This window comes from Myotis daubentonii, chromosome 1 (assembly GCF_963259705.1).
Source record: "Myotis daubentonii chromosome 1, mMyoDau2.1, whole genome shotgun sequence".
Taxonomy (NCBI): Eukaryota; Metazoa; Chordata; class Mammalia; order Chiroptera; family Vespertilionidae; genus Myotis; species Myotis daubentonii.
The window spans coordinates 30,949,905-30,962,407 of NC_081840.1; the positions used below are offsets into that span (position 1 = coordinate 30,949,905).

The 12,503-nt window shown below is 44.8% G+C and overlaps 1 protein-coding gene across 5 annotated transcripts in view; it reads left to right on the top strand.

Annotated features, from left to right (window-relative positions):
• The window catches only part of PPP2R5E (protein phosphatase 2 regulatory subunit B'epsilon), a 173,401-nt gene that overhangs the window by 112,995 nt on the left and 47,903 nt on the right, over positions 1-12,503 (top strand). For all 5 annotated transcript variants that reach the window (XM_059694039.1, XM_059694059.1, XM_059694068.1 and 2 more), the window contains exon 4: positions 9,290-9,391. In XM_059694039.1, coding sequence (XP_059550022.1) covers positions 9,290-9,391 — 102 coding nt within the window. The remainder of the gene's footprint in view (positions 1-9,289; positions 9,392-12,503) is intronic.

The following is a 12,503-nucleotide window of genomic DNA, read 5'->3' on the forward strand; positions in this document are numbered from 1 at the left end:
GGGTAAGAAGGTGGATAGTACAGAACTTAGATTGAGAAGATGTGCCATACTGAGTCCAAAGAAAGAAGACTCTGTATTGATTCTTAGATTGAGAAGATGTGCCATACTGAGTCCAAAGAAAGAAGACTCTGTATTGATCTTTAGATTAAGAAGATGTGCCATACTGAGTCTAAAGAAAAAAGACTCCGTATTGATCTTTTAACATATATGCTTGTTAGCAGAGGAATTAAGGTTACTCCCAGTCAGACAGAACATTTTATACAAGAAATACGTCCATGCTTTTCTGAGGAAGGAAAGGTGCCGGAAAGGTAAATGTAGAGACATGGGAGAAGGTAGGCCCAAGGAGCCTTATCCTTAACCCCACTGCAGCCTTTCCACCCCGGGAAAGTGCAGGATTGGCAAGCTCTCCCTGGGGTGATAGATCAGGACTCAGGTAATAGCAGAAAGCGCCAATCCTACTCTTAAAATGGATACAAGAGAGCGTTTCAGGTTTTTCTTTTTAATGCTTGCTTTTAAAAAATAAAAAAGGGGGAATTTGGCGGGAGCCGGTCCATCCTTGCTGTTTCAAGGGACCTGGCATATATGGCATACGGTTCTTAATATGTTTGCTCACCTTCTTGGCGCTGTGTTTTAACCAAAGTCACCTCTCCGAGAAAGGTTGAATCCCCAGGTAGGGATTTTCCCCTGAAGTTAGGGAGGGAATAAAACCCCTCAACTAAGTGCCAGGCGGGTAATTAATCCCTTTAACTACGAACAATCATGCTTAAACTACATAATCTTTTCTCCCTGGAATGGAGATAAGAAACGCCCTAACCTTTGTAATAGAGATTGATAGGATTGAATCAACTGGTATAAATACAGTTGTAACAAGACAGAAAGACTCAGAACTTAGAACAGAATCAAGAAGACAGAGCCTACACGGAGCCTAGAGACAGAAGAACTTCGCTGGAGAGAGCATGCCGGAGGATCCTGGAGAGGGACTGGCCTCGGAGCCTAGAGACAGAGCCTAGCGGGAGAACATGGCAAGGGATCCTGGACTGAACCTGACTACAGAGATTGGCAGGAGAACCTGACTGGAACCTGGACACTGAACCTGACTGGAGAGCCTGGACAGAACCTGGCTGGAGAACCTAGCGAGGGAACATGGCTACAGAACCTCGCTGGAGATCCGAAGCAGAACCTCTCTGGAGATCCAGACCAGAACTTGGCTGGAGATCCTGGCTGGAGATCCTGGCTAGGCTGCTGATCAACTGAACGCTGTCTCCGTGTCATTCCTTCTTCGCCGACTCCGTCCACGCCTTTGGGGACCCCTGGACCCGCTGGGGTTGCACCCCGGCATTTGTTGAAAATTATCTGTCCATATATGTATGGTTTTATAACTGGGCTCTTTATTCTGTTCCATTGATCTGTGTGTCTGTTTCTCTGCTAATGCCATGGTTTTTTGATTTTCGTAGCTCTGTAGTATAATTTGAAGTCAGGTAGCGTGATTCTTTTCAGGATTGCTTTGGCTATTCTGGGTCTTTTGTGGTTCTATACAAATCTGATGGTTTCTTGTTCTATTTGTTTAAAAAATATCATTGGGATTTTGGTGGGGATTGCATTAAATCTGTATAGTGCTTTGAGTAATATGGCCATTTCAACTATGTTGCTTCTCTCAATCCATGAACATGGGATGTTTTTCCATTTCATTGTGTCTTTTTCAATCTCTTTTAATCATGCTTTGTAATTTTCAGTAAATAGGTCTTTCACAGTCTTTGTTAAATTTATTCCTAGGTATTTTATTCTTTTGGTTGCTATTGCAAAAGGAATTGTTTTTTCCACTTTTTTTTTTTTTTTTTAAGTTTGTTGTTTGTATACAGGAAGGCAATGGATTTTTGCACATTGATTTTGTATCCTGCAACTTGACTGTATTTGTTTATTATTTCTAGTAATTTTTTGGTTGTGGAAGACGGCGAGTACCGGTGTTTACCTACGTAGTTATCTTAGTTCTCTATTTATGACTTTTATGTTATAAAATAAATTACATAGCAAGGTACCTAGACAAATTTTGTTAGAATTTTGGTTCTTATTCTTAGAGTCTAAATATTTATTACAAATTCTAGTATGTTTGGAAATAGTCTCTCTTTTTAAATATCTGATTTATAGCCTTAAAATAAGTTTTGCTTATGTTCACATTTTTTATTTTGCATGTGTTTTTAAAAATTGTATCCATAGTAAATGTTGATGAACTCCTCAGAGATTTTCCTGTTTTCTTTCAGGATTTAGTTTTACCATATCCATTTAGATGAATCTGTTGGGCTAACACAAAATATGATGAGAATAATGCCTGCTGACCTAGCTTCAACATTGTAGCTCAATGATATTATTGAAATTGTTACTTGCATGATGTCTTAATACAAATAGTGCTAAAGAAATAATGAGACTTTGAAATTTGCTTGATGATCTCTAACATCATTCACTTAATCCTTTTTGTTAGAAAATTTACTGTTTAGATGTAATCTTAAGAAAATTGATTTTATAGCTTTGATGTCATTATATTTGTACTTAACAGTTTTCTTGCAGTCTTACATAATTGCATGACATTAGTTTCACAGATAAAAGGTCAACTCATTCATCTGCTTTTATCACAGAAAGATGACACCTAATCAGCTAGAAAGATGATTGTGAAGCACAAAGAAGTTGATTTACGTTGCCTTACTATACTGTAGTAAAAGTGGTTCCCAGTTTACCTAAGCCTTAAATAATGATAGTGCTAACAAATATATAACTAATAGAAATTGAGACTGTTTGTTTAACAACTCTCACTTTATTTTCCTTACCCTCTATTTTGTTCAGTGTTAATCTTGGTAGATATTTATGAATAGTTACTAGATACTAGCCACATTCTCTTCCTTTATAATTTGCTAATCATTTTTCTTAAACAACAACAAAATGTCATCAAAATTATGGTGTAAAATTAGTAGTCTATGGAGATGAAAGTGTTGGGAATAGTGAGTCTCTTTTCTGTAGTAATTTTAATTTTCAGTGATTTGTATTTTGATATTGCATGTCAAAGGTAATGCTGTTTGTTTAATGAAAACTTGAAAATATACTTAAATACTTCTTCCTCTTTTGCTTATTGGGCCATCCACTTGGGAACCTTTTAGTCCCTTCTTTCATTTTTGGCCAGGACTTTGAAATTTATTTTTTGCACCATAGTTAACAGGAATCAACAGTAACTAAAAAAATGAAAAATAAGCAAGCAGTTGCTCAGTCCTGTGCCTTCCTTGCAGCACAACCGTCTTTCTTCCTCTTCCTCAGCAGGCTGCAGTGCCAGTTCTGCACACAACTGACTTGTACCCAATGGATGTTCTTAATCAATATTAGTGTTATTTTAGAGTTGTCAGATTTAGCAAATAAAAACACAGGCTATCTAGTTACATTTGAATTTCAGATAAACAACAAAACAACATTTGTTTTTAGTCTGAGTGTGTCCTTTAATAATATGTGGACATACTTGAACTAAAAATTATTTATATAAATCTCAGATTTATTTGGTAATCTCAATTATTTCTACTTATTGTATACTAGAGGCCTGGTGCACAAAATTGGTGCATGGGTGGGGTCCCTAGTCCTGGCTGGCGATCAGGGCCTATTGGGGCCATCTCACCCAGCAGTCCCCATTGTGTCCGGGCTGGCCAGGGCCTGCCGATTGCTGACTTGGGCCTGCCTGACAGGGCCTGCTGGACAGAGGGGGCGGGGGGAAGGATGGGGGTTGGGACCACGGGAGGTTTACCTGCTGTGGGGAGGGACCAGGGGAGGTTGGCCGGCTGTGGGAGATTGGCTGTGGAAGCACACTGACCACCAAGGGGCAGCTCCTGCATTGAGTGTCTGCCCTCTGGTGATCAGTGCACATCATCGCGACTAGTTGACCGGTCATGCTAGGCATTCAGAAATTAGTAAGGAAGTTCTTAGGGGGCTCAAAATCTAATTGGAAGAGATAAGAGAAGGGATGGGAGGAATAGGAACACCAGAGAGGAAACTATTATAATACTAGTAATCTAGATATTTGGTGATGGGGGTCTGACCCAGACAGTGGGAATGAAGAGGTTGTTATATTTCCTTGTTAATGCTGAGCAAGGTCATCAGCTTATACCTGAACTAGAGGCCCGATACACGAAATTCGTGCAAGGGGTTTGGCCACTGCTGCTGTGGCGGCCACCTCTGCCTCGGCCCCCGCCACCATGGCTTTATCCTGAATGTCGTCTGGAAGGACAATCTGGTCTAATTAGCATATTACGCTTTTATTATTACAGATTATAAATGTCCTCAGATAGGTGAATAGTTTTTATGGGTGCCGTTGAGGGCCACTGGCAGGCCAAGAACCTAGGAAGAAGATTATGAGAGGTGAGAAAATGAAAAAATAATAAAAAGAAATGGGGAGGCAGAAGGCTCTACCTGAGGAAAAAGAGATATATAAAGAAGTATATCTTTATGGTCTTCATGGGTGGGGATAGAGGCGGTATGCCAGAGAAAGACCCTGAAAACCAACCCTCTTTGCCTATTGGGGCACTGTGTTGCCTTGAAAAACCCATAAACTCTTTGAGCCTCACTTCTTATTTGTAAGATGAAAGTGCTGGATGAAGAAGTTTCTAATATCTGATTCTGAAAGCTACTTTGTGCATCCTCTAATCCTAGGTTTTCTATTTCTTTTAATATCTGCTCCTCCCATTCCCCAGCCTTGCTTTCTATCCTTATAGTCACTTATTGGAGGTCAGGCCAGAGTCTTCAAGCTTTTAGTTTGATTCCAGCATTCAGTGTTTATTATAATACTACTAGAGGCCTGGTGCACGAAAATTCATGCACTGGAGTGGGGTTCCTCAGCCCAGCCTGCCCCCTCTCACAGTCTGGGAGCCCTCAGGGGCAGGAGGAGACCCGGCGATCAGGGGAAGGCGATGCCCCATCACACCTCTGCTGCTGCCACTGCTGGCAGCACAAGCCTCGGCCGGCCCTGGTTACCTGAGCCTTGGGAGGCCCTGGGTGGCTGGGCAGCCGCCATCAGAGGCTTGCCTATGCCTTGGGCTGGCCCTGGGGGGCTGTGGGGACTGGGGGTCTCTGGAGGCAGGCACGCAGAGCAGCCGGGCACGTCTGGAGGCGTACCCGGCCTTGCTGTGCCTGCTGCCCTGGCGGGGCTGAGGGGACTGGGTGCCACCATCTTTGAGGGCATAGCAGTCATTTAGCATATTCCCTCCTTATTGGCTATGGGACTTCCATCTTTGAGGGTGGGGCAGTAAATTAGCATATTCCCTCCTTATTGGACGTGGGCACTGCCATCTTTGTGTTGGTGTGAGGGTCAATTAGCATATTCCCACTTTATTAGATAGGATAGGCCTGGTGCATGAAATTCGTGCATGGGTAGAGTCCCTAGGCTTGGCCGGCAATCAGGGCCAATCGGGCCGATTGGCCGGGGCCTTCCTTCATTCCATGCTGCCAGCTAGTGGTCAGCGCACATCATATGGAGTGGTCGAACTGCCAGTAGGTCGAACTCACCGTCAGCCTTTTCTTTCTTCTCTAAAATTCGATACCTTGCACAAGATGCACAGATCACTGAACCAAGTTATTTATTTGTATTTTTTAATTAATTTATTTTTTAAAAATATATATATTTTATTGATTTTTCCACAGAGAGGAAGGGAGAGGGACAGAGAGTCAGAAACATTAATGAGAGAGAAACATCGATCAGCTGCCCCCCCCCACCCCCCCCCCCCCCCCCCCCGCACACTCCCCACTGGGGATGTACCCGCAACCAAGGTACATGCCCTTGACCGGAACCGAACCCGGGACCCCCAGTCCACAGGCCGACGCTCTATCCACTGAGCCAAACTGGTCAGGGCTTAATTTATTTTTTGATTGATTTCAGAGTAAGGGAGGGAGAGAGAGAGGGATAGAAACATCAAGGATGAGAGAGAATCATGGACCGGTTGCCTCCTGCATACCCCCTGTTGGGGATGGAGCCCACAACCTGGGCATGTGGCCTGACTAGGAATCAAGCCATGATCTCCTGGTTTATGGGTCAACACTTAACCATTGAGCCACACTGGCTGGGCCTCACTTTTATTTTGGGAATATTTATTGGATGCTTGGTATATGCTAGGAAAACAAATGTGAATATGACATTGAATATTTCTGATTAGTGGGGAGAGAAAAACAAATATGTAAACAACTAATTAGTATAGCACATGGTGGGCACTGTCAGAGAGTTTATGTGTCCAGGAATACAGAGGAACAGGAGTTTCTATCTCTTTTTTTAAAAAAAAATATATTTCATTGATTCTTTTTTTTACAAAGAGGAAGGGAGAGGGATAGAGAGTTAGAAACTCGATGAGAGAAACATTGATCAGCTACCTCCTGCACACCTCCTACTGGGCATGTGCCTGCAACCAAGGTACATGCCCTTGACCGGAATTGAACCTGGGACCTTCAGTCCGTAGGCCGACGCTCTATCCACTGAGCCAAACCGGTTAGGGCAAGTTTCTATCTCTTTATCCAGATTTTGACTATACAAAAGCCTGTTTTAAATTTTTTTTTTACTTTTATGGTTTACTTTCATATCTCAGGAGAGGAAGAAAACTTGTTACAAATATAGTAAGTATAAATGATTTAATTAGAATGAAAACTCAATGCAGTTTTTGAAATATGTATCTAGTTTAATGAAGACTTGAAAGCAAATTATTAAAAGACTTTTGTCCTTGTGATTGCAGTATGACTGATTGAAGAGAAGTCAAAGGTTGATGGTCATGAAAACTCATTACTTTCTTTGTATATTTAATTTCTAATAATCATTGGAAGGGACAAAAGTGAAACAGTAGCACTGTGCATGCTGTCTTTAGCCATAGCAAAAACATCCTAATATACTTTTTTTCAGTAATCTAAACTAAATTCCAGCAAAAGATGTGGTCTACCTACTCTTCTAGAAGGCAGTGGTGGAGCTTAACAATTTGGGTTCAGCCGAGACTGGTTTGGCTCAGTGGATAGAGCGTCGGCCTGCGGACTGAAGGGTTCCAGGTTCGATTCCGGTCAAGGGCATGTACCTGGGTTGTGGGCATATCCCCAGTGGGAGATGTGCAGGAGGCGGCTGATCGATGTTTCTCTCTCATCGATGTTTCTAGCTCTCTATCTCTCTCCCTTCCTCTCTGTGAAAAATCAATAAAATATATTTAAAAAAAAAAACAATTTGGGTTCAGTTGTAACTTCTGGTTATTAACTGCAACCTGAGATCTTAACAACACTTGCGTTATCAATAGTAAATTGGGGATAATAATAATAATATGCAATTTTTAGGGTTGCCAAACCCAATAGCAACTGCTTTATGTTCATCTTATTCTCAGAACAGCATTTGCTGCTGTTGATTTACTTCTTAGGACATTCTTTCTTAGCTCCCGAGACCCCCAAACTTTATTTTTCTTCAACCTTCTACTCCTTTCATTTGCGTTTCTTGGCTGTTCTTTTTCTGTCTGATTTCTAAATGTTGGGTGCCTGAGGACCTTTTATTTCTCTACTCCATTCCAAGGTGTCCCATTCGTCCCATGGTTGTAAATATCATGTATATGCTGATGTGTTCTTTTGTCTCTAGTCCTGACCTGTTCAGCTCTGAATTTATGTGATTAAATCCAGATATTCACATATTGCTTGTTCCTAGATATTGCTTGTTCCTGCAACACATTCCTAACTGGATCTCTGGGTCTTCCCACCAAAACAAGCAAACAAAGAAACCCTTTCTCTTTCCGACCTCTCTCTATCTTGGGTCTATGGCCTTAAATCTATGACTAATACTTGATTCTTTCTTCTCCTCCACCCCATAGATCCAAGTCAGCAGTATGTATATTGAATCACTTTATTTCTGTCTGTCTTCTATGTCACCATCCTAGTCTAAACCATCATTATCTCTTACTATGTTCACAGGGCTTCTGACTTGTTTTCTTCCTGTCTATTCTATACATAGCTACCAGTGTCATTTTTCTATAAAGCAAAAATCAATGCATGTCATATCTATGATTAAGATCCTCTGGTGGCTTCCTATGGCACTTAAAATAAAATCGAATCTCCTTTGCATGGCTTATATATCTGGGCTTAGTTTCCATAGCTAGGAAATTGGGAATCTGACTTGCACTAGAATGTAAGCTCCAAGGAGGCACAGATTTTTATCTGCGTTGCTCACTGTTATTTTCCTAGTGCCTAGAACAGTGTGCACATACACAATGAACACTTAATAAATACTTGTTGAATGAATAAACACATTTAAGTGATATGGCCCCCCCAAAGCCTTTCTTCTTCCCTATTTCAGATCAGCATATTAAAGCTTAGTATTTTCTGCATGTATAGAAAAGTCCAACAGAGGCTTCTGGTGCAGTATCTCCTTGCTGTTCCTTCATTGCTTTCTAATCATATAACTCGCCCTCTCCCCCATTTTCTTCCCTGTTTTATTCTTCAGATCTGAGGATATGTTTAGAGATACTTAGGATACTTAGGAGATGATAGGTAAGTAGGTCAAGAAAAAGAATAGAAATTGAAAAGGAACTCTGAGAATAGTAGCAATAGCATTTAAAAATAAGCATTTTACTGTGGAAATCTTGGACTCTATACAAAAATAATAGAATAGTATAATGAAGCTTCATCTTGTCATCACCCAGTTAAAACAGTTACTAACTCATGGCCATTCTTTGAGCAACTAGCATTTAATTTGGAAATTGCCTGTGCCTGGTTTATAGAGGTTTGTATCTTATCCAGGGCTTGTTATTATTTTGTAAACCAACAGAACAGATTAGGGCTGATTTTAAGCATATTAGAAGAGTTCTGACCTATCTTCTCTGATGTATCTTTGTGAACGCCTGAAATTTCTCCATTAATTCAACTGTCAATTTGAAAATTGTGAATAAGCCTGAGAAGGGAAATGTAGGAAGCCCATTAACAGTTATTTATATGTTAGTGTAAATTGGTTAATTAGAAGCCTGTTGACTGGTAAGTAACCAAAAGCAGGCTTTGATGGAAGGTGTACTGTCATAGGGACCTGCGGTGGGAAAGACATAAGGACAGGGAGTACTGTTCAGGCGGTAGAAGGTGCTGCTTTGCAGCCTCCAGGCTTTGCCTAGAGGTGGTCCTGACCTCAAAGTCTATAGAAAGAGGCCCTCGTTCCAGTTTGGTGATACTCCTGTCATCTGTCATCTGTGTTCCTTTTGGCTGGCTGCAAAGACCTGTGTAGAGCTGCCTGGGAGGTGCTTCCCAGCTAACTCTGCTGCCTGTTTATTTTTAGGTATCTTGCAATATATTCAGAACTCTCCCTCCTAGTGACAGCAATGAATTTGATCCAGAAGAAGATGAACCCACGCTTGAGGCATCGTGGCCACACTTACAGGTACTTTGAACTACCATTTGTTATAAAAGAAAGAGTCATTAACTTATTAGCTGATTAGCATGGGCATTTCTTGAGGGCCATTAGTCACTTAATTCAAATTAGGGAACATAATTGGGAAGCCAGAGAGTGTCTTTTATCTTTCTTATTTTTGATAATTAGGATGCAAAAGAATAAAATAATAAGTTTCAGTACAATGCTTTAGTGTGGGCCCTCCCACGTTGCAAGTCCAACAGGCAATTCTTGCTCTTTTATTAGGGTTTCTGTGTGAACTGCCTGCTGGAAGCTCAAGCAAGAACAGAACTGTTTTCACATTAATATTAGTTAGATGTGATTAGGTCACAGAGTACACATCTCATTTTCAGCAGTGGGTAGCCTGGGGACTTGTATGCCTGTCTTCATGAAACCACAAATGTGTTTTTTTAGCCTGTAAGGGCAAAAGCAAATTGCAGTAGCTATTTCAAAGTGTTGGAAGGAGGAGCAATAGCTGAGGTAACGCTTGTGTGATGGCCAGTTTTCCAATCACACTCATATATCAGGACAGATCACGGCCATCCCCGCTTCTCCTTTCCAAGTACTAGGCCCATCTGTGTTGTACTTACTTATTCATACTGGTCATTTTCCATCCGCCTTTCCTGGCTGCCTTCTGTAGAACAACATTTCTCAAAAGAATAGAACAAGGAAATTTAATGTAAGGAACCCCAAAGTCATCTTCACTGAGTCAGACTGTCCTCAGAGGTTGGGTCCTCAGAGGCTTGTCCTCAGAGAACTAGCAAGGAGGGAAAGGATGGAAGAGGAAGGATATTGTCTTGTACATCTTTACCTCACTGCATCTTTGTGGCTGTGCTCGTGGTTACTGGTTGACTTTCTGAAATGCAGAATCTATTTATCTATCCTATCTAATAAAAGAGAAACATGGTAATTAGCCGTACCTCCGCTACCCTTCCCATTGGCTAATCAGCGAGATATGCAAATTAACTGCCAGCCAAGATGGCGGCCGGCAGCCAGGCAGCTTGAAGCGAACATGAGGCTTGCTTGCTTCAGTGACGGAGGACTCCAACGTTTCCCGCCTGCCGCTGCCGGCCTCTGAGCTTGCAGTTTGAAACATTGTTACAAATCTGGAAGCTAAACAAAACCCCAGAAACCTGCTTTCAGCCAGCCAGGATCTCAGAGCTGGAGTTGAAACAGTGTTTCGATTATAGAACCCAAACAAACCAGATACCTGCTTTCAGCAGCGGAGGCCTAAGAGCTGGAGCCAAGCCTCAGAGCTAAAGCTGGCCCAGAATAAAAAAGAAAAAAAAGAAAAAAAGGAGCAGTTGGGAGCTTCAGTCACCCGCCAGCCTGAAAACAGCCCTCAGCCCCTCACCCAGACTGTCCAGGCACCCCAGTGGGGACCCCCACCCTAAAGGGTGTGTGACCAGCTGCAAACAGCCATCAATCCCCTCATCCAGGCTGGCCAGGCACCCCAGTGGGGACCCCCACCCTGATCCAGGACACCCTTCAGTGCAAACCAGCCGGCCCCCACCCATGCACCAGGCCTCTATCCTATTGAGTAAAAGGGTAATATGCCTCCCAGCACCGGGATCAGTGGAGCCGCGAGGCCTCCCAGCACTGGGATCAGCGGAGCCGCGAGGCCTCCCGGCACCAGGATCAGCGTGACAGGGGGCAGCGCCCAAACCCCCTGATCGCCCTGCGGCTCTGTGTGTGACAGGGGGCGGGGCCACAACCTCCCTATCTGCCCTGCTCTGTTCGTGACAGGGGAAGGCACACCAACCCCCTGATCAGCCCTGCTCTGTGCCTGATAGGAGGGAGCTCCCCAACCCCCTGATCTCCCTGAAGCTGTGTGTGTGACAAGGTGTGGCGCCCCAACCCCCTGATTGGCCCTGCTCTGTGTGTGACAGGGTGCGGCACCCCAACCCCCCCACGCCCCTCCCCACGGGTCCTGCTCTGTGTGTGACAGGGTAGAGCCATAACCTCCCCATCGGCCCTGCCCTGAGTGTGACAGTGGCAGCGCCCCAAACCCCTGATCAGCCCTGCTCTGTGGGTGATAGAGGGCGGCGCCCCAACCACCCCCCCACGGGCCCTGCTCTGTGTGTGACGGGGTAGAGCCATAACCTCCCCATCGGCCCTGCCCTGAGTGTGACAGGGTGCGGCGCCCCAACCCCCTGATCCGCCCTGCTTTGTGTGTGACAGGGGCGGTGCCCCAACTCCTCTATCAGCCCTACTCTGTGAGTGACAGGGGTGAGCTCCCCAACCCCCTGATGGGCCCTGCTCTGTGCGTGACAGGGGGGAGCTCCCCAACCCCCTGATCGACCCTGCTCTGTGCGTGACAGGGTACGGAGCCCCAACCCCCCTGATGGGCCCTGCTCTGTGAGTGACAGGGGGCAGCACCCCAACTCCCTGATGGGCCCTGCTCTGTGCATGACAGGGGGTGGCGCCGCAACCTCCCCATCGACCCTGCCTTGAGTATGACATGGGGCGGTGCCCCAACTCCTTTATCAGCCCTACTCTGTGAGTGACAGGGGGGAGCTCCTCAACCCCCTGATTGGCCCTGCTCTGTGCGTGACAGGGGGGAGCTCCCCAACCCCCTGATCAGCCCTGCTCTGTGAGTTACAGGGGGCAGCACCCCAACCCCCTGATTGGCCCTGCTCTGTGCATGACAAGAGGTGGCGCCGCAAACTCCCCATTGACCCTGCCTTGAGTGTGACGGGGGCGGTGCCCCAACCCCCCAATCGGCCCTACCCTGAGCGTGACTGAGGGTGGCATTGCAACCTCCTGATCCGCCCTGCTCTGTGCATGACAGGGCGTGGCGCCCCAACTCTCCAATCAGCCCTGCTCTGAGCCCAACCAGGGGCTGCACCTAGGGATTGGCCTGCCCTCTGCCACCCAGGAGCAGGCCTAAGTAAGCAGGTCGTTATCTCCCGAGGGGTCCCAGACTGTGAGAGGGCACAGGCCGGGCTGAGGGACCTCCCTCCCCCCCGAGTGCACAAATTTTTGTGCACCGGGCCTCTAGTCTATATATAAAAGCCTAATTGACCTTTACGACTGGTTGCTATGATGCGCACTGACTACCAGGAGGAAGATGCTTAACTCAGAAGCTGCCCCCTGGTCGTCA